Source organism: Artemia franciscana, chromosome 13, assembly GCF_032884065.1.
Source record: "Artemia franciscana chromosome 13, ASM3288406v1, whole genome shotgun sequence".
Taxonomy (NCBI): Eukaryota; Metazoa; Arthropoda; class Branchiopoda; order Anostraca; family Artemiidae; genus Artemia; species Artemia franciscana.
The window spans coordinates 8,814,446-8,837,140 of record NC_088875.1 but is presented as its reverse complement, the minus strand read 5'-3'; the positions used below and the strand labels follow the sequence as shown (position 1 = coordinate 8,837,140).

The 22,695-nt window shown below is 36.4% G+C and overlaps 1 protein-coding gene across 1 annotated transcript in view; it reads left to right on the top strand.

Moving 5' to 3' along the window:
• Positions 1-22,695, top strand: part of LOC136034481 (tolloid-like protein 1) — a gene marked incomplete in the record, with an annotated part of 141,238 nt that overhangs the window by 60,425 nt on the left and 58,118 nt on the right. The window contains 3 exon segments of the mRNA XM_065715696.1: positions 5,723-5,948; positions 9,557-9,687; positions 19,158-19,383. Of these exon segments, the coding sequence (XP_065571768.1) occupies positions 5,723-5,948; positions 9,557-9,687; positions 19,158-19,383 (583 nt within the window).

Below are 22,695 nucleotides of genomic sequence, written 5' to 3'. Positions count from 1 at the left end.
GTGAAATAACTGACATCATTACTTTTTGGCTTTTGTGTTTGCTTTTATTTGCGAAGCCGGCTGGTTTTTAAATCATTGTTGTTTTTGGGGGATTTGTATAACAGAAAGTAAATGTATAAGAAGCGAAGAGATATTATTAATTTACATTTTGGATTTTGGATTAAATTTTCATCTAATCAAAGTTCTGCTTTATGAAATTAAATAAAAAAACAAGTTTTTTATACTGAAGGTAAGAAACCAAATTAAAGCTTAAAACAAACAGAAATTATTCCGTATATGAAAGGGGCTTAACGCCCTGCTTTTACGGTAAAAATTTATCTCTCTCTCGAAACTATACTTATTAAAAAAATGACAAACTTCAGTGTAAAGACCTGGCGTTGAAGAGGGTATAGCCCCTGTCATATACAGAATAATTTCTGTTCATTTTAAGTTTTAATGTCGCTCATTACTTTCAGTTAAAATAGCTTGTTTTTTTATAATAAAAGTTTTTTTATAATATAAATTTTTATATCTTTACATAAAAGAACAAGAAATAGCACTTGAAAAATAAAACAAATAACCTTTCCGTTATTAACCTGCGTTAAGGGGAGGGGAATAACCTCTCCATTCCGGCTTTATGTCGTGTAGCTTGAGATCAAGCTGATTCAAGTGTTTTTGCAACAAATCAACCATTTGCATGCATGTTTTTAGATTTTTCCCATAAGTTCAAATTTAGGATAAAACTCAACAAGTACTGAATCATAAATTTCAGAAACCATTGTTTCAACTGAAAACTGTAGTCTGCAAAGTCAATTTTTTTTAGCTTTTCGTTAATTTTTATCTCGATTTCTTTAACTTGGTTTTGTCTTGTAGCCGCACGTTCATTCTTTGTAGCCACTACTAGTTTATGGAGATAATCAGTGGGATCTGAGAGTAATCTATCTGTTGCCAAATCTTGTGGCAATCGGTGTGGTAAGCTATCTGTTACCGAATCTTGTGGCTATCTGTGTGGCAATCACAGCCGTATTTTGTGAAACAGACGTAAACGCCATTTTGGAAGAAATTGAGATAATAGCACGCTTTATTGTAAATTTTCGCGTTCTTTCCATTGGTACCATCTATGTTTGTCTAAGTTAAACGGTTAAGAAGTTGAATTTCTGTAAACAGACGTAAATCCACAAATTCTCTTCCTTCTACCAACTTTTCTTTTTGAAAGACGTATATCCTAAACCCAATTAAAGCTGATTCCTTTGTCACGTGGCTGGATAAACGTCTTTGTATTTTACCAAGAAAAAGGTAAGGCCAAAAGGTAAGGAGAAATCTGATTTGTCTTTGTTAAAGTTTAACTGAAAAGGAAATTGATTGTAAATTTAGGTACCCATTTGACTTATTAACTTAAAGATGCTTGAAGACCCGATGCCAATGCGTTGCTTTGTTCTTCAGCTATTCATGAATAACCAATTTTCAAATACATTCACTGCGGTTTGTGAAAGCTGTTTACACAAATCTCTATCTATTTGTCCCTATCTATAGAAAAGCAGCTTTTGTCAGTGTTGTATCATGAAAAGTAACTATTCAACAGTTCATGAAAACAGTTCACGAAAAACGACTGTTTACGCAGTGTGTCAACTTCCCGGAGCTGACCACTGACCACAGAAAATTCAAATTTGTCCGCGTGATAGTGGAATTTTGCGCAGTGAGGGCAACAGTAGATATTCTGAACGTTATATTAGAGCACCAAGTGAAAAAAAATCCCTTAATGCAATCAGTATAATCAATCAGCATGGTCTTATCATTCGAAAGTCGAGTGTTACATGATTTAGTTTATTATTGTTTATTATTGTATATGTATGCATACGGCTTGAAAAATGGCTTTAAATACAGTCATTCATTCATTCATTCATATACAAGTGCGTGTTTATAGTTTGTACTGTTGTTTAATTCCCTTGCTTGTTTGTCATTTATTTATTCTTTTGTGTGTATATAGCCCATGGGCTTCTGAAATACACTTATCTATCCATCTATCTAATGAAGTACATTCAGTTGAATGATACAAAAATAAGTTGGCTTTTTAGTTAAACTTCAAGGTTGCTCGATTAACACTTAGTTCACTCAAGTCTAGTGGTCTTACTTTTGCAGTCCTATTGGATTTATTGGATTTACTATTTTCGCTTGGTTTAATTCTCTTGTACTGTAAGACAAGTGGTAATCAAGCGTTGAGGGTCCTTTTCACTGAAATATTATGTCGTTCTTAATACATATGCCTTATTCGTTTTTGCAAGAAGCCAAGTGGTTTGGAAGATAGGCAAAATGCTTTGTATATTTTGCTTCCAGGCCAATCAGTGGACTGGAAAGAGTTTAGCAGGGATGCCAACAAGTAGGCGGACGGTTGCCTTGGAATAAAGACGAATGGGATAGGTTGTACTCGCGCTGTTAATTGTTTAAGTAATTGGCAAGCAAAATTGGAAGTGATTGCAAGCAAAAACGCTATAAATAGCAATTGGTCGGTAGCGATTTTCTGAGTTGGAACTATCTTTTTTTTCTCTTAGGGCAAAGATTGAAATACCAGACGTGTCCAATTTCAACCAGTCAAGAATTCAAAAAATAAACGGTACTGGGATCGGTGCAGAACATTGCAAAGCTGAAATTTCGCACGATAAAGAGATTGGTGACACGAACAAATCTCGATTAACTGAAACAGAACAGACATTCTCGTCGGGAGAACTAGGATGAACTTGGAGAATGAGCTGCAGCTTACACTTCAAGAAACCTTTGATTTTCGCATGGATCCCGAGTTTCAGGCATCCAACGGAGAAGTAGAATTTATGGACATCTCCGGTCTAACAGATATTCTTTCTGAAACGAATGATATGAGCTTTACACCCCTTCTTAATCATGCTTTGCGAGATTATTTAGACAGCTTCAGACTTGCAGTATCAGCAGCGTTATCAAGTGACATTCAAGAAAATCAGACACTCTCGATGAATACAAGTTCCACTTTTTCTTCTATCCAAGTTGTCTCAGCTGACACTGTTGAAGATACCTGCCATTAGCACCGAGTCTTGCAATATCAGCGTTATCAAGCGACATCCAAGAACATCAGACTCTCTCGATGAACAATACTTCTACTTTGTCTTCTATCCAAGTCTTCTCAGCTGATGTTACTGAGGATGTCATGCCGTTAGCACAACGACTACTTGACACTGAATCTGACCAGCCCAGGTCACTTATCAGTAAAAATGAGCTTACTCCATCTACTCGTTCAACAAGTTTGCGTATTTAGCCAGCTGCAGAACCAGTTATTGATATTGACAACGAAGTTTCTTTGATCAAAGAAAGACCCATTCTCTCTGGGTGCAATTTGGGGAATTGTAAGCTTCAGTGCTCACGTATTACCCAGGAGCTGCGAGAAAGGCTAAATTAATCTTTCTGGTTGCTGGATTTGAGGAGAAACTCAAGTGGCTTAAGCCATACATCACAGCCAGCAAGCGAAGGCGAGTCGAATTTGCCAAAAATTCTTCCATCAGAAAGAACAGATCTACAATTTTTTACTTCCCGGTTGATTCTGAACTGAAGCAGGTCTGCAAACAAACGTTTTTGGCAATCCTGTGTTACCCCTCGAAATCCTACAAGATCATTCAGCATGCTCTTCGCAAGTACACAGATGATTCACTCAAACTCAGTGGAGTGGTGGACAGACGAGGAATGGCTGTGAGAGAGAATGCAAAGATTTATGGAGAAGCACGAAGAATGCTCGTTCGACAACACATTATGAAATTTGAGCCTTCTATGGCGCACTATTGGCGTAAGCACTGTCATAACATGAAATATCTCTCAAGAGAAATTACCAATACTTTCAAGGATTTTAAAGAAAAAAATCCCAGAGTGGAGATTGGTCTAAATATGTATCGAGAAGAACTGAAGAAAAAACCTGTCTCCTTTAAAATGCCTTCTACTAATGAATGTGATACCTGCTTACATCTATCAGCCAAAATCAGTGCCGGATCAGCTCCTGAAATTTAGGTAAAATAGCTGGAAAAGCATCAAGAGAAGTATACAAAAGTGAGGAACCTTTATGCTACTGACGCCGATCGTGTATGGATAAGCACCAAAAGGGTTTACAGCTTCAACTTACCCATGATGCCGTCTTCAAAAAATGCTTTTTTCATCAGTCGTCCCGTGACCTCCAATGAGACCTTTGCCCCAGCTGGTACAAGGAACCTGACTTGTCCCTCGTATTGTGTGACTTGGCACGAGGCACTTTCTAAAAGAAATGCAGAGAACGTTGCAAGTACTCTTCACAAATTCATTGAAGTTCAGACTGGTCTTGCAGTGAAAGACATCATACTGTACTGTGACAACTTCTTACCTCTTACATCTTCTTGACTAATAATATGGGACACTATACCAAATCCATGTAAAATTAAAATATACACTTCAGGATGCCCAAAAAATCAAAATAAATGTTGGTAAGGAATGGGGTCACCACCACCTGCGGGATCAAAGAAAGAAGCTTTTAAGTTACGCTCAATTAATAATATAGCCATCCAAAACAAGAATTGGAAACTCTACACTGCTTTGGTTCAGATTGTCAACGCATCAGAAACCACAATCAATCGAATTTATTTTCGTCACTTGACAAAAGACCATAGTCATATGAGTACGGACACAGTTCTTGCCAACATCCAGTCTAATATTCGTCACTTCAAAGCCGTATGCTCTTTCTAGAGCCTAAACGAGCTAATTTTCCAAGTCTGGGGAAAATGAAATCCTGAAAATGTGCTTTGGAGATTTCAGATTGTGGAAATTAGGGAGAAACACGAAAAAAATGCCATGTAACTTAGTTGATATTGTGCAGGTTTCTTTTGTCAGAGGCAAACAAACCATGTCCGTGAAAATCGACTTGGAAGAACCTCCTCAAGAATGGATTTCCTACAGCGAGGTTTCGATTGTCAACTTTTCCCCTCAAAGATGTCAAAGCCAAGAGGTGTTCAGAGTAAGAAACTTGCCGTCATACTTGAGAAGCTAGTTCCCTTGATGGCAAATCGAGTCGACCGTAAGTTTTGGCAAACTATGCCAACGTCAACAGGGAATGAACACTTGTTGGGGTCAATCAACTAGGAAGTGTGTATTTTCTTTGTTTTTTTTTATCTTTTTTACCTGAAATAAATACATTGTCCTTAGCTCTTTAGCAGCTTGGTGTGTATATCCAGCCTTGCCATACTCTGTTAACAGACGTATATCCAACTAACCATATAAATAAAAGACTTATATCCAACTGACCAGAAAACTGAAGAGATGTATATCCAATTTTCGTTTGTTCAGAATGGCGTATGTTTTTCAAATTTATAGTGAAAGAGATGTAAATACCAAATGGACTATTTTGTAAGTTTGGATATGCTTGAAAAGCTGCCTATCGACTTCTGCAGTAGCAAAACCCCCAAATTATGTTTAAACGCTTTTACTACAGGTTTATTGGCTCTCCAGTGAAGTGAAGTTTCTGAAACCTACTTTTCTCCAATTTCCACAATTTAAAACGCCGTAAACTACAAAATGTGATTGCATTAAATTTTCAAGCATCAAATTACACAACTTCAGTAATCATTGAAATTTGGTAATACTGTTACTAAATAATAAGTAATATCGTAACATTTTGTAAATGTGTTTCGGCTGATGTTCTGAATTTTGTTTGTAAAAGCGGAAGTGTGCTGTCTTTTAAAATTGACCAACATTACTGTTTTAGGTTGTGGTGGAGTTTTGACAAACAGCTCAGGAGCAATAGCATCACCACTACACCCTCAGGCTTCTCCATCTGGTACTTCCTGTCGCTGGATCATTAAAGGGGAGCCTGGAAGTGGTATTATATTGACATTCCAGACATTTTCTTTGGCAAGAAGTAACAGTTGCAAGTATGACTATGTTGAAGTCTTTGGCAACAGAAGTCTGTTGATAACTGGAAGGTTTGGAAGGTTTGTTAACAATACTAAATTCTTTTCGGTATATATGATTATGGTTTTTTGTATTTCAATCAAATAAAAAAAAACAATTTCCATAACTGAAAGTAAGGAGCGACATTAAAACTTAAAACGAACAGAAATTACTCCGTATATGAAAGGAGCTTTTCCTCCTCAACGCCCCACTCTTTACGCTAAAGTTCGACTCTTTCTCTTAACTCTACTTTTTAAAACAGTAAAAAAATTTAGCGTAAAGAGCAGGGCGTTGAGGAGGAAAAACCTATTTCGTATACGGAGTAATTTCTGTTCGTTTTAAGTTTTAATGTCGCTCCATACTTTCACTTTAAAAAAACTTGTTTTTTTAATTTAATTTCTGAACGTTTTTGAATTAATACATGTTTTGATTTTGGCTATCCGCGCATAAATAATTAAAACGAACTTTGCATATTAATTTTTTTTGCGTTAAATGGCTTTCAAATAGTTTTAATTCGAAGATTTTGAGAAGAAAAGGTGCGGGGGAGGAGGCCTAGTCGCCCTCCAACTTTTCGATTACTTAAAAAGGCAACTAGAACTTTTAATTTTTTACGAATGTTTTCAGTAGTAAAAATATACGTAACTTACGAATTGACTTACGTAACAAACTTCAATATTCTTATGTTTTTATTACGTATATGAGGGGGTTCACCCCCTCGTCAATACCTCGCTCTTTACACCAATGCTTGAATTTTGTCCCATTTTCTTAAGAATGACCCCTGAATCATAAAGGCCGTAGTATAAATAGTTGAAATTATTAAAAATACTTTAGCGTAAAGAGCGAGGTATTACGAGGAGGTGAACCCTACATATGCGCAATAATTTCTGTTCGTTTTCATTTTTAATGCTGTTCCTTACTTTCAGTTGAAAAAACTTTTCATATTTATTTTTTCATTGTTTTTTTAAATAAGGCTAGAACCTCCTGCGTCTCCTTCATTGAAGTTCTTTTCCCCCATGACAAATTCCTCCATGGAAAGATCCTTCCTCATACCCCCCCCCCTCAAATCCCCCCTAAACCAAAAAATCCCCCTATAAATGTCTGTACACTTCCCAATAGCAATTAGTATAAGTAAACAACGGTCAAAGTTTGTAACTTGCAGCCCCTCCCATGGGGACTGTTAGGGAGTAAGTCGTCCCTAAAGAAATAGTTATTTGGTTTTTCGACTATGGTGAATAAAATAGCTATCTCGGAATTTTGATCCGGTGACTTTGGGGGAAAATGAGCGTGGGAGGGGGCCTAGGTGCCCTCCAATTTTTTGGTAACTTAAAAAAGGCACTAAAACTTTTAGTTTCCGGCAGAATGAGCCCTTTCACGACATCTTAGAATCGCTGAGTCGATACGATCACCCCTGGAAAAAAAAAAGAAAGAATAAACACACATCCGTGATCTATCTTCTGGCAAAAAAATGCGAAATTCTACATTTTTGTAGATAAGAGCTTGAAACTTCTACAATAGGGTTCTCTGATACGCTAAATCTGATGGTGGGATTTTCGTTAAGATTGTAGTACTTTTAGGGGTTTTATCCATATTTTCTAAAATAAGGCAAATTTTCTCAGGCTCGTGACTTTTGATGGGTAAGACTAAACTTGATGAAACTTATATATTTAAAATCAGCATTAAAATAAGACTCTTTTGATATAACTATTGGTATAAAAATTCTGTTTTTTAGAGTTTCGGTTACTATTGAGCCGGGTCGCTCCTTACTACAGTTCGTGCTCCTTACCCACGAACTGTTTGATTGAACTATTGGATTATAGGATTTGTTTTGACATAGGATTTTCTGTCTGGAAGGCTTTAAAAGAGTATTTCTCCTGTTCTGGTTGTTGCTCAAAATTGTTAAAAACAGCTTTCTTTTGATCAATAGAAAAGTAATGCTCGATAACAAGAATGCTTATAATGATGATCTAATCTTTTCATAACTACCATTAACCAAAGATTATATCGAAGAAATAGAAAATAGAAAGAAAAGAAAAACTGAACATACAATGAAAAAGATGAACTAAAATTATCAGAGAGGCTTCGATTAGAGGCTTCGGTGCCGCTTATGGACCTTCAAAACTTTTTTTTTTTTTTTTTTTTAATCAGAAGCCGAAGAAACATGCTATGAAATTAGAAGACAGAGCTCTCCCCTGAAAATAAAACTATAAATACAAAATAGAACAAAAAATTCTTGAATTTCAGTATGGGTTTCCAGTTTCCACTTTTTAATCAGACCATCTCATGCACTGTAAAATCAAGGCATCCAATTCCTTTATTACTGTAGTCTGATTTTGTGATTCCTTTAGTTTTTCAATTTTCTTATTTTATAGTTGGTCTCTGAATTCACCTCCTAAGTTTAAATGTCTGGAACCCAGTTGAATCTGGTTCAAAATCCTACAAAAAATTAAAATTTTTAAAGGAAATTATATACTATTTCAATATCTGAGTGTCAGCAGAATTTGGATTAAAATTTTCAAGAACGTATATCTACAAACATTTGAAAATGTAGTTTTTTCAACCCTGAGCTTAATGCTCATCTTTTTCTTCTGCTTTGTTTTTGTTTTGTTTACTCAGATTTTTGCTGATTACATCGTTCTTAATTCTGCAAAGACAGGTGATCGGTTTTACTTTTTCTTTTTATTTATATATCTAGTAAAGATTTAATGCTTCAAACCCTAATTTCAAAATTAAACCTAAAACAATAAAAAAAATAGTCCCCAATCGTTACTTCGATGAATAAACTCACAAATTTTATACTCATTTTTCGATTATCTTTTAGTTTCACATTCAAAATCCACAAGGAGTTTCCTGCAATAGCTTTCAGGAACCTCGTTCTGCAATCTCATTCTTTCAGGAACGAGATTCTAGAACTTCTACGACGGAGATAAATTCATGAATTTATAAAAGCTCAATGTATTTTTAACTTATAAACGATCTTGGATCGACTGCAGAGGCTCGTCATCAGGGTCTTTTGAAGTTCCTGCAAAAGCTGTTGGATATTGAGCACGTTTCAATGTATTAAAATATGATGTGGCTGTTTGTAGGACCTTAAAAAAAAGGATATGATTATCTGCGACTGGTCTGATGCACAACGTGAAAAGAAGCGACAAAGACGCATCAGAGGGAAAGGCTTTTGCATCTTAGGATAACTTCTAGCCTCCTGAAACAGGAGGATCTCACTTTGCCGAGATATTCAATTTATCTGAGATCTTAGGAAAAGTGGATTCCAAGAAAGCGTAGTGCATCTGGTCTTTTATTACCTCTCCTTTAAAGAAAAAATCAGAACAAGCCCTTGCCTTTTGCTTTTACAAAATGGGAAGCTCATGTTTTTTTATGCATCAAAGGTGACAAGCCATGTATCCAAATCACCCAAAATTTTTTTGCCATTTTTGCCAGTCAATGCCTTTTTAATTGTCCACTTCATAAGCAAATGTTTGATGAGAACAAGGATCATTTTTGCACCTCTGTATTTTTTGACAAGTGACTATAATGTGACTTGAAGATTAAGCGAATTTAAGAATTTATCTTTCCTTCCAAGAATTGGATTGACATTGGTTAGTACTCGCCTCTTTTTTCAATAATGAAAACAATTTTTTTTTATCAATTTTAGGTTTTGTGGGCAAACTACACCCCCTGTTTTAACATCAGTGGACAATGTTATGACAGTTGTGTTTAAAGCCGATTCTAACATTGCTGCTGAAGGATTTACTGCTGTCTACAGTATTCAGAATACCACTTACGGTAACATTTTTTATTTTTAAAAGATTATGTTTTATAAGATATGTGACTGTTTTTCAAGGACACGCAATTTGGCTTAGCGCTAATATGTTGCTCGTTAGTTGAAATTTAAATAGCTCGAGAATATTTTCCAATTTTTATTCCAAATTCTGAAAATAAATTGAAAACCAAGTATAAGTATTTAAAAAAGAAATGCTTTTGTAGTTATAGAAGTCCTGGCTAGGTATATCATTGACGAAAAATATGCAGTAGAGAAATATGAAAAATGTGAAGCAGGGAAACATAAAAAATATGAAGTAGAGAAATATGAAAAAATATGAAGTAGATAGCTAAGATGTGTTATCTTGGCAACTGATGAAACAGATCGTGTGTGCTTGCTCGTGGCAATCGTAAGGTGAAATTTAGTTTCGATCACTGTGATTTGAGGCGATTGAAGTGATTTAATGATGTTACTTATATAAAATGTAGTTAGATACAAATATGATTTTGTTGTTTCTTTATTTTTCCTTTTTATTTATTTTGTTTCTTTGTTGTTGCTCCGTCCCTTTTCTTGCTATTAAATAAAAAAACAAGTGTCTTCAAACTTAAAACGAACAAAAAATATTCCGTATATGAAATGGGTTGTCCCCTCCGCAATGCCTCGCTCTTTATGCTAAAGGTTTTCTTATTGTTTTAAAAAGTAGAGTTGTGACAAAGTGTCACAACTCTACTAAACCACTTTTTTTATTATTTACTTTTTATTTTTTGTACGAACGTTTTTATTAGTAATAAACATACGTACCTTGCGAATTAACTTACGTAAAGAAATTCTACATTTGTGTATTTTTGACTCTTTGTCACAACTCAGCTGAAGTTTGAATTTTTGTCACAACACTACTTTTAAAAACAATACAAAAAAACCTTAGAGTAAAGAGTGAGGTGTTGTGGAGCGGCAATCCTTTTTAAATACGGAATAATTTCTGTACGTTTTAAGTTTTAATTTTGATCCTTGCTTACAGTAAAAATTTTTTTTTATATATATTTAATTCCTAAAAGTTTTTGAATTAATTCATGTTTTGATTTTGGCTCACTGTACAGGAATAAAAAAACGATATTTGCATTTTTTTTTTTTTTGCTAAATGGCTTTCTCATAGTTTTGATCGGACGATTTTGATAAAAAGAGGGGTCGGGGAGGAACCCTAGTTGCCCTTCAATTTTTGGCTACTTAAGAATGCAACTAAATATTTTTTTTTTTGCACGAGCGTTTTTGTTAGTAATAAACATAATTACCTTACGAATCAAGTTACGTAACGAACTTCTATATTTTTGCTTTTTATTACGTATATGAGGGTGTTTTACCCCTCGTTTATACCTCGCTCTTCACACTAAAGCTTGAATTCTATCTTAAATCTTTAAGAATGACCCCTGAATAACAAAGGTCGTAGAATAAATAGTTGAAATTACTAAAAATAATTTACCGTAAAGAGCGAGATATTGTGGAGATGACGAACCCCCTTGTATAAGTAATATTTTATGTTCGTTTTAAGTTTTGATGCTACTCATTACTTCTAGGTGATTTTTTTAAAAATGTATTTTCTCATTGTTTCTATTTAATAATGCTAGAAAATCCTGTGCCCCTCGTGGAAATTCTCTTTCCTCATGATAAATTCCTCCTTGGAAAGATCCTCCAACATAACCCCCTCCCACCAACCCACCCCCACCCCAACTTACATAAGTCCCCCTGAAAACGTTGGTACACATCATAATAACCATTACTATATGCAAACAATGGTCAAAGTTTGCAACTTGCAGCCCCTCCCCTGGGGACTGTGGGGGATTAAGTCGTCCCCAAAAGACATAATTATTAAGTTTTCAACTACGCTGAATAAATTGGCTATATCAAAATTTTGATCCAGTGACTTTGGGGAAAAAATGACCGTGGGAGGAGGCCTAGGTACCCTCCAGCTTTTTTGGTCACTTAAAAAGGGCACTATAACTTTGAATTTCCGTTAGAATGAATCCTCTTCTAACATTCTAGGACCACTTGGTCGATATGATCACCCCTGAAAAACAAAACAAAAAAAAAACAAATAAACATGCATCCGTGATCTATCTTCGCTCCTTACTTGCAGTTGCAAAAACTTGTTTTTTTTTATATATAATTGTTATTGTCTCTTTTTTATATGCGGCTATAAAATCCTGCGCCCCCCTTCACGGAAATTCTCTTCTCTTGTGATAAGTTCCTCCATGGAAAGACCCTCCGACGTAACCCCCTCTCCCCGACCAACCCCCACCCCTACACGAAGAAGTCCCCTTGATGTCGTCTGTACACTTTCCAATGACCATTACTATATGTAAACAATAGTCAAAGTGTGTAACTTACAGCCCCTCCCCCTGGGACTTTGGGGGATTAAGTTGCCTCCAAAGACATAGTTATTAGGTTTATTGGCTGGGGTGAACTATATGTAAACAATGGTCAAAGTTTATAACTTACAAAGTCCCTGGGGACTTTGGGGGATCAAGTTGTCCCCAAAAACATAGTTATTAGGTTTTTCGACTGGGGTGAACAAAATGACTATCTCAAAATTTCTATCTGGTGACTTTGGGAAAAATGAGTGTGGGAGGGGCTTAGGTGCCCTCCAATTTTTTTGGTCCCTTGAAATGGACACAAGAACTTTTGATTTCCGTTAGAATGAGTCCTCTCTCAACATTCTAGGACCACTGAGTCAGTACAATCACCCCTAGGGAAAAAACAACAACAAATAATCACGCATCCGTGATTTGTCTTCTGGTAAAAAAAAAAATACTAAATTCCACATTTTTGTAGATAAAAGCTTAAAACTTCTATAGTAGGGCTCTCTGATACGTTGAATACGATGGTGCGATTTTTGTTAAGATTCTATGAATTTTAGGGGGTGTTTCCAGAAGATAGGCAGGAGATATGATCAATACGTAAGTTGTTCATGATGCAGACACTAACAACGGAAGTTGTTAGTGTAACATCAAACGGTTTGTGGTAACGAACTAAAGTAAGGAGCGACCTGGTTCAATAGTTACTGAAACTCTTAAAAAATGGATGTAAGGAAGTAAGTCAAGGAGCAGTATTAATACTTGAAACGAACAGAAAATATTACGTATACAAAGAGCTTCGTCGCATCCACAATACATTGCTCTTCAGGCTAAAGTATTTTTAGTAATTTCAACTATTTATTCTACAGCCTTTGTGATTCAGCGGTCATTCTTAAAGAATTGGGACAAAGTTCAAGCTTTTGTGTAAAGAGCGAGGTGTTGACGAAGTATTGTTTTACGAAAACGTTCGTAAAACAATCAAAAATTCTACTTGCGTTTTTCAGTAACCAAAAATGGGAGGGTAACTAGGCCTCCTCTCCCACCTCTTTTTTATCTAGATCGTCCGATCAAAACTATGAGGAAGCCATTTAGCAAAAAAAAAAATAATGTGCAAATTTTGTTTTAAATATCCATATACGGTGAGGCAATATCAAAACATGCATTAATTCAAAACCTTCCGAAATAAAATTAAAAAAACAAGTTGTTTTAACTGCAGGTAAGGAGCAACATTAAAACTTAAAACGAACAGAAATTATTCCGTGTATGAAAGGGGTTATCCCCTTCTCAACGCCTCGCTCTTTACGCTAAAGTTTTTCATTGTTTTAAAAAGTAGAACTGTGACAACGAGTCAAACTTTAGCGTAAAGAGTGAGGCGTTGAGGAGGCGGAAACCCCTTTCATATACGGAATAATTTCTGTTCGTCTTAAGTTTTATTGTTGCTCCTTACTTGCACTTAAAAAAACTTGTTTTTTTTTTATTTAATTTCTCATCGTCGTTTTTTATATAATGCTAGAAAATTTTCATCCAAGTCAACTTGTAGTCAACCTGCGATTGTTCCCCAGCGAGAACCTCCAACCGGTACGACTCTAGTTCGTCATTGTAAAAAGACACGATTGCATGGAGCATAAATGGGAGACAGTAACAACGGCCATCAAAGGGGTAAAATTAACCTGGACAATCTGTCTTGGGTTTTTTTCTACAATTGGCGCAACCCCCAAGATCCTCCGACGCAACCCCCCTCTCTCCGACCAACCCCCCCCCCCCACCAACGCAAAAAAGATATCCTGATATTGTCTGTAAACCTCCAATGACCATTACTATATGTAAACAATAGTCAAAGTTTGTAACATGCACCCCCTCCCCCGGAGACTATGGGGGACTAAGTTGTCCTCAAAGACATAGTTATTAGGTTTTTGGACTGGGGTGAACAAAATGGCTGTCTGATGACTTTGGAAAAAATGAGCGTGGGAGGAGGCTTAGGTGCCCTCCAATTTAATGGTCACTTAAAAAGGACACTAAAAATGTTGGTTTCCGTTAGGATGAACCCTCTTGCGACATTCTAGGGGTTCTACAGTAGGGTTTTCTGATACGCTGCATATGATGGTCTGGTTTTCGTTAAGAATCTTTTATTTTTAGGGGGTGTTTCCACCTATTTTCTAAAATAAGGTAGATTTTCTCAGGGTCTTAACTTTTGATGGGTAAGAATAAACTTGATGAAACTTATATATTTATAATCAGAAATAAAATGCTATTCTTTTGATGTAACTATTGGTATTGGTTTTTTAGAGTTTCGATTACTATTGAGCCGGGTGACTCCTTACTACAGTTCGTTACCATTAACTGTTTGACAATGTTCTAAGTTTGTAACTTGCAGCCCTTCCCCCAGGGACTGTGGGGGATTGAGTCGTCCCTAAAGACATAATTATTTAGTTTTTTGACTATTCTGAACAAAATGGCTATATCCAAATTTTGATCCAGCTACTTCTGAAAAAATGAGTGTGAGAGGGGCCTAGGTGCCCTCCAATTTTTTTGGTCCCTTGAAATGGGCACAAGAACTTTTAATTTCCGTTAGAATGAGTCCTCTCGCAACAATCCAGGACCACTGAGTTAATACAATCATCCCTAGGGAAAAAACAACAACAAATAATCACGCATCCGTGATCTGTGTTCTGGTAAAAAAAAAATACTAAATTCCACATTTTTATAGATAGGAGCTTGAAACCTCTACAGTAGGGTTCTCTGATACGTTGAATCTGACTGTGTGATTTTCGTTAGGATGCTTTGACTTTTAGGAGGTGTTTACCCAGTGACACCATTTCAGAAAACCTTAGGGGGGCCAAACACCAATTTTAAGCCCCAATACAGCCTTAAAAATTATAAAATTTTCAAAGATGCCCTTAGGTATCATAATACCTTTGGGGTTCGCATTATGCAGCTTATTTAGGGAGCAAAACAGTACCAAAATGGAACATTTACGGTATAAATCAGAAGCTTACGTACAGTTACTTCAGCAATGGATATCTCCGTTGCTTCATTCTTGCGAAGTCGTCGACAAACTTCTCAAAACCGAGCTCCTTCACTGTTGCTTTCTCAGAGAATATAAGCAGCAAATGCGAAATTCGCTCGTTTTCCATCGTTGTCCGGAGTTAGTCCTTCACAAACGTCAACACAAAAGTCCTTCACAAGAGAAAAAACGCTCATTTGAGCACGATGTTAGCGGGTGTGTGGGGACTACCCTGACGGCCTTAAGAAGCTTAGAATAAGGTTTTTTCAATCCTCCGAGGCTTTCAAAGACATCTAAAGCGTTTGCCGGGTTCTGTGGAAGCTGCGAAAAAAATACACAAGCTATTAAAGCTTGAAACTTCAGCTGCATAGTATCGATTTCCGCTTGATCGAAGTATATTGCGATCAAAAGAAGTCAATCCGAGTCCATAAAATCTTTGGATTTGGCGTTAAGACAACGTGTGGCTTCTAGCACTGGTAACTGGATAGAAAAACATTCTTCAAACTCATTTAACACTTTGTCCAAAACCTAGTAGAACTCTCTCCACATTTTGTCTTCCATTGTTGTGCTTTCGGAGTAAATGTTTTGCTTTCTAATTGTTGTTGTCGTTAAATAGTCTCTTAGTCTTCCGGATATCTTCTGAACTTGGGTGAAGAGAGAGCACTTGTTTTCGACATATCAGCTCCAACATTAATGGCTATCTCTTTAGACTTGCCGTATAGGACGCGGAAATACTCGTCATCACGCATTTTCCTTAGTTCGTTCTTTGTTGCACTGATGAAAGTGCAAGCTTTAAAGATGACCAGATCTGCTGCCTGTAGTTGTTCAGAAAGAGGGTTTATCACTGCAAGAACCTTGTGAATGACATGCAAACTGAATATGAAGGGAAACAACTCTAGTTAGTTCTTAAGGCCTGTAGCTTCTGCTGCTGCCTCCAAGTAAGAAGATTCTTGAACTACTGACAGAACCGCAAGTATGCAGTCATATCTAACCAGGATCTTAGGCACTGATCTATAGCAGTAAGACCAACGTGTCACTACTGTCCTGCCAAGCGTTAGCACAGACACATTGGCAGTTTTTTGGGCTTTGACGAACAACTGGTATAGAGTGTTGCTGTTGGAGACGAAACTGTAAAGTGTTTGCAAAACTGAAAATACTGATGAAATTCTTTGTATTTTCTGCATATAATCGCTAATAACAAGGTTAAGTCTATGGGAATGACAGTGTGTGTACACCGCTTGTGGAGCTTTTTCCTGGAGACGGGCCTGTACTCCTGAAAAGTGTCCACTCATTACACTGGCCTCATCATAGCACTGCCTAACACACTTTGACCAGTCAAGGCCGATACCCTTTATTTTGTTGTAAATGAAGTCGACCAAACTCTCAGCGTCAACCTTGTGCATGAAGCAGCAACTTATGGCCCTTTCTTGTATTTTCAGGCCATGAATATAGGGCAATAAGACCGCGAGTTGTTCTTTTTTCGAGAGATCTTTTGTGTTGTCAGCAAGAACTGCAAAATATTTGGCTTCTCTGACTTCTTTCACGATAGAACTTTTGATTTCATTTCCTATGTCCTCAATGTAGTCATATTCGTACTCGTATGACATGTAATGGTCATAGGCCTTGTGAGAGTTTTTCATCAATTCCATGTCGATTTCCATTAAAAGATGTACTGTAACCACGAAATTCTCTTGATTGGCACTAGACTCCCCTTCATCATGGCCACGAAACTGAAGACCTTGTTGTCCAAGTAATACTTTAGGTTTTAGTAGATCTTTTACGTACTGCCTATTCTCTATTCCTTTTCGTGTTCTTTAGTGAGGCATGACGCAACAGATTCGGCTACCTCCATCACAATAGCTTTAAACTGATTCAAAGAAAAGGTACATGCCTTGTGTCGGTCGCTGTTTTCGTCCTGCCGTATCAGTTTGTAAATGTCTTTCCACTTTCTAAATACTACTTCAATGAATGGTTTAGCTCCATACCTTTCGCCTGACCTTCGCGAGGATCCACTGAAATGCTGGCAATTGAAATAGATCCCCGAGTCCTCTTCATTTGAAAATTCTAGCCATGAGTATGCCAAGCAATAGGAGCTGTTAAATTTTCGTTCGCAATTCCCGATGGTGGTGGCGGGATAGTCAGTCAAAACTGGTTGGTAGGGTTTTCTTTTTTTGCGGGTTCACGGACAAATCGGTACCGATCGTTCTGGAAGCCATTTCCTCCGTTTTTGGTTCCCGCAGATTTGTCTGTGTCACGTCAAGGATCTGCTCGTTTGCCGGTAAAACTTTGGTTGCCGATGAGTTGTCCCCATAATATGGGTTTACTTAATGTGGATTTACTTAAAGTCGGTTTGAAAAACGAAGCCAATCGCCGTTGCATCTTTTTTCTTCTTCTTTCCTTTGGGCTTTTATTTTCCTTTTTTTGCACCATTCGCACCAAATGAACTCATGTTTCAGTAATCTGATTTGAACTTGAACACAACTCAACACTGTTTCACGGTTCTTTATTTCATGAAGGGTAACGATAAACTGAATACAAAAACAGAATGACACCCTGGTTTGGATACCCCTCTTTTCCGGATGTTAGCCTACACATAAATGTGCCGACTGACAGGATTCTTTAATTAGTGGAGACGTTTCAATGTCTCCGAGCCCCAAAAAGACTTTACGAACCCCCGCCAAAAGAGTGACCATAAATTAATTAGGGGGAACGGCAAAAACAGGATACTTTCTTGAAATGCAATAATTGCCGAGTTTCTTGAATTTGCTATTTAGTAAAAATTCACAGTAAAAATAAGGTAAAATAAGAGAAAAAAGTAGAAAAAGGACGAATAAACAAAGAATTACGTGGTTAAAATTTGGCCCCTCCAGAAATCAGAGGGGGTTCATGGCCCCCTCTGCCTTCCCCAAATCGTGCTACTGTTTCCCACTATTTTCTAAAATAAGTCAAATTATATCAGCTCGTAACTTTTGATGGGTAAAACTTAACTTGAGGAAACTTATATATTTAGAATCAGCGTAAAAATACAATTCTTTTAATGTAATTATTTGTATCAAAATTCCATTTTTTTTGGAGTTTCGGTTACCATTGAGCCGAGTTACTCCTTACAACAGTTCGTTACCACAAACTGTTTGAAACTTTATATGTCCCCAGGGTATGAAATACATCCCTTTTCTCCTTGATCTTGGGATTTATGTCAACCCCGATGACCTTGTAATATGATCTTCAGACCATTTTGAATTTAATGGTTATCCCAAAATTTCTATTGTATACACTTGGGGATAATCAGACGTGGTAGGACACTTGTTGCCTTCTGATCACTTTTAACCTAAAAAGCACATTATAAATTTGATTTCTAATCAAATGAACCCCAGTCAATGTTAACACGATCACTTCTTTTGCTAAAACCTTATACGTTAATAATAAAAACCAAAATTTATAGCCCTAGCCCTGAGGGCAGCGGGGGACTCGCCATCCTCAAAGACATAATTACTGGATCTTTCAAGTATGATGAACATAATATCATCTTCACAATCTGATAATCTGATTGGCTTGTGTGGAAGAAATTATTTTATGTTTTTTATCAAAATTTTAATAAGCTAGTAACTGTTTGGTCACAGATAAGCGTTCCTTTTGGCGCTATTTAATTAGGCAATTAAATATTATGAAAAATTATTAGAGTTACTTTTAAATAGTGACATTCAACGAAAGATAAAAAGAAGGTGGTGAAGAAATATCAAAAGATGTAAAATTTGGGTTCACGTAGTACATTCCAATCATGCCATACTGTTGCAAAAACAGTAAAAAATTATTTCAAAATTACCACAACAGACTGGTATCTCATTTTTCCTCACAAATATTCTATCTTTTATTATTATCTAATTTTTAAAATCATATGAAGTAATTAATTATTGAAATTTCTTTTTGCCTGCTCAAGCGAAGGAAGTAATTATTTGACTCAAGTTAGTTTTGTGATCTTGCAGCAGTTGAGCCCTACTCAAACTAATGCAGACTTGAAATAGGCTGTGGCAGATCTAGTTATCATAACATTTTATAAATGTCTTTCGGCCGATGTCCTGAATTTTGTGTGTAAAAGCAGAAGTGTGCTATATTTTAAAATTGACCAACATTACTGTTTTAGGTTGTGGTGGAATTTTGACAAACAGTTCAGGAACAATAGCATCACCACTACACCCTCAGGCTTCTCCATCTGGTACTTCCTGTCGCTGGATCCTTAAAGGGGAGCCTGGAAGTGGTATAAGATTGACATTCCAGACATTTTCTTTGGCAAGAAGTAACAGCTGCAATTATGACTATGTTGAAGTCTTTGGCAACACAAGTCTGTTGATAACTGGGAGGTTTGGGAGGTTTGTTAACAATACTAGATTCTTTTCGGTATATATGATTGTTGGATTTTGTATTTCCATTGAACTTTTGGATTATAGGATTTCATTTGACATACGATTTTCTGTTTGGAAGGCTTTAGAAGGGTGTTTCTGCTGTTCTGGTTGTTGCTCACAATTGTTGACAACAGCTTTCTTTTGATCAACAGAAAATGAATGATCGATAACAAGAATGCTTATAATGATAATCTAATCTTTTTGCACTGAAATTATCATTGGCCGAAAATGTCGTCTGTTTAGTGTCATTTTTATTGTTAATGTGTCATGAATGCTCAAACAATGTTTGATTGGGTTCATAATCCCAAACCTTTTATGGTAGAGGCTTTGGTGCCACTTACGAACCTTCAAAACTTTTTTGTTTTGAGAAGCCGAAGAACCAAAACCAGAAGCCAAAGAAACATGCTATGAAATTGGAAGACAGAACTCTCACTTGAAAACAAAACTATAAATATAAAATAGAACAACATTATTCTTGAATTTCAGTATGGGTTTCCAGTTTCTAATTTTTAATCAGACCATCTCATGTACTGTAAAATCAAGGCATCCAATTCCTGTATTAATGTAGTCTGATTTTGTGATTCTTTTGTTTTGAGTATTGCACAACTACATGAAGTATACTCACGCAACAGTAATTACTTACTTTATGAGTGTCAGCATTTATTTCCATATTGAAGCAATTTCATTTATTAAGAAATAATTACTTTTTAAAATGTTTTATTAATTCTGTTACTCTTATTATTTCTAATTTTCAATTTTCATTTTCAATTTTCTTATTTTATAGTTGGTCTCTGGATTCAACTCCTAACTTTAAATGTCTGGAACCCAGTTGAATCTGCTTCAAAGTCCGACAAAAATCAAATTTTAAAAGGAAATTCTAAACTATTTTAATATCTAACTGTCAGCTGAATTTGGTTTAAAACTTTAAAAAACGTATATCTGCAAACATTTGAAAAGGTATTTTTTTTTTCAACCCTGAGCTTAAACCTCATCTTTTTTCCTCTGGTTTTTTGTTTTGCTTTGTTTACTCAGATTTTTGCTGACGACGTTGTTTCTAATTCTACAGAGACAGTTGATCGGTTTTGCTTTTTCTTTTTATTTATATGTCTAGTAAAGATTTAATGCTTAACCACTAATTTCAAAATTAGACGTAAAACAATAAAAAAAATAGTCCCCAATTGTTGCTTCGATGAATAAACTCACAAATTTTATACTAATGTTTCGATTTTCATTTAATTTTACATTCAAAATTCACAAGTTTCCTGTAATAACTTACAGGAATCTCGTTCTGCAATCTTGTTCTTTTTAGGAACGAGATTCTAGAACTTCCACGACGGAGATAAATTCATGAAATTATAAAAACTCAATATATTTTTCACTTACAAACGATCTTGGATTGACTGCAGAGGCTCGCCATGAGGGTCTGTTGAAGTTTCTGCAATAGCTGTTTGATTTTGAGCACGTTTCAATGTACTAAAATATGATATGGCGGTCTGTAGGACCTTAAAAAAGAATATGATTATCTGCATCTGGTCTGATACACAACGTGAAAAGAAGCAGCATAGACGCATCAGAGGGAAAGGCTTTTGCATCTTAGGATAACTTCTAGCCTCCTGAAGCAGGAGGATCTCACTTTGCTGAGATGTTTAATTTATCTGAGATCTTAGGGAAAGTGTATTCCAAGAAAGCGTGGTGCATCTAGTCTTTTATTACCTCTCCTTTAAAGAAAAAAATCAGAACAAGCCCTTGCCATTTGCTTTTTCAAAATGGGAAGCTCATTTATTTTATGCATCAAAGCTGACTAGCCACGTATCCAAATTACCCAAAAGTTTTTACCAGTTTTGCCAGTCAATGCTTTTTTAATTGTCCGCTTCATAAGTAAATGTTTGATGAGAACAAGGATCATTTTTGAATCTCTACTTTTTTTGACAAGTGACTATATAATGTGACTTGAAGATTAAGCGAAGAATTTATCTTTCCTTCCAAGAATTGGATGAAAATTGGCAAGTACTTGCCTCTTTTTTTCAATAATGAAAACAATTTTTTGTTTTCATTATTGAAAGTTATTCTAAAATATTTGAAAAGGCTATGCTTAAGCGTCTGCTGAGTTTCCTGGACGCAAAGAAATTTTTTCATCGGCACCAGTTTGGTTTTCAGGAGAAGTGCTCAACAGAAAATGCATTTAATATGCTTCTTCTTTTCTCGCGACAGTCTTTAGACTTCGGCCTTGTCCCTGCGGCAATATTTCTTGATGTGAAGAAAGCTTTTGACAGCCTTACACACGAGATCCTTATTGGTAAGTTGTTGCATCAAGGTGTTCGTGGAGAAGCTCTGTCCTTGTTTTCTTCATTCCTAACTGGCCAATCCATTGCAGTTGAAGCTTCTGATGAGCATGTTCCAGTTGAATATGGAGTGCCACAAGGCTCATTTCTTGGGCCGTCGCTTTTCCTCATTTATGTCAACGACCTCTATCGACTATTTAGCGACCCACGATCTAATTTCTGTTGTCAGGTGCCAGAAAGGAGACGCTGTGGTTGGAGCCTTGGATACGCCTGGTCAAAATGAAGAACTCTTTGCATTGGTCGACGACAGCACCCTAGAGTTTGCAGCACCTGATGAATCATCCCTTATCGTCAAGCTACAATTGATGACAGAAAACATATATCATTGGTTTGATGCAAATTTATTAGCTTTGAATGTAAACAAATCGTTTTTTCTTATATTCTCCCGCATAGGCAAAAGCTGCCCTACAGTGACAGAGCTTCAAACATCTAAGGGATCTACATCCCACCCAGCTGACTGGTTTGTTCGATTCCTTGGGGTACTTCTGGTTGAAAACCTGTATTTCAAGTGGCATATTGAGTCAATAAGATCAAAGGTATCTTGAGGCCTTGGAATTATTCGGAAGCTGAAGCGAGTCTTTCCCTTCTTTATCCTTCATCTATTACACTCTCTTATTTACCCTTATTTATGTTACTGCTCGTCAGTTTGGATGTCTACATTTCCATCTTTACTTACACCTGTACATAATCTCCAACTGAGATCAGCAAAAGTCCTGCAGTTTACCACCCATATTTCTGTTGAACTTCTGAAGATCAAAGATATTCATATATTGCACCTCTCTTTCATTGCATTTCAATATTTCCATGGAGACCTTCGATTAAGTTTTTCCGGGCTTCTTGAAATTGTTAGAAATGTCAGTCCTTATGAAAATAGGAACCAGGATGATGTGCTAGTGCCATCCACCCCTGCAGTGTGCCCGTACTTGGGTCTGATAGT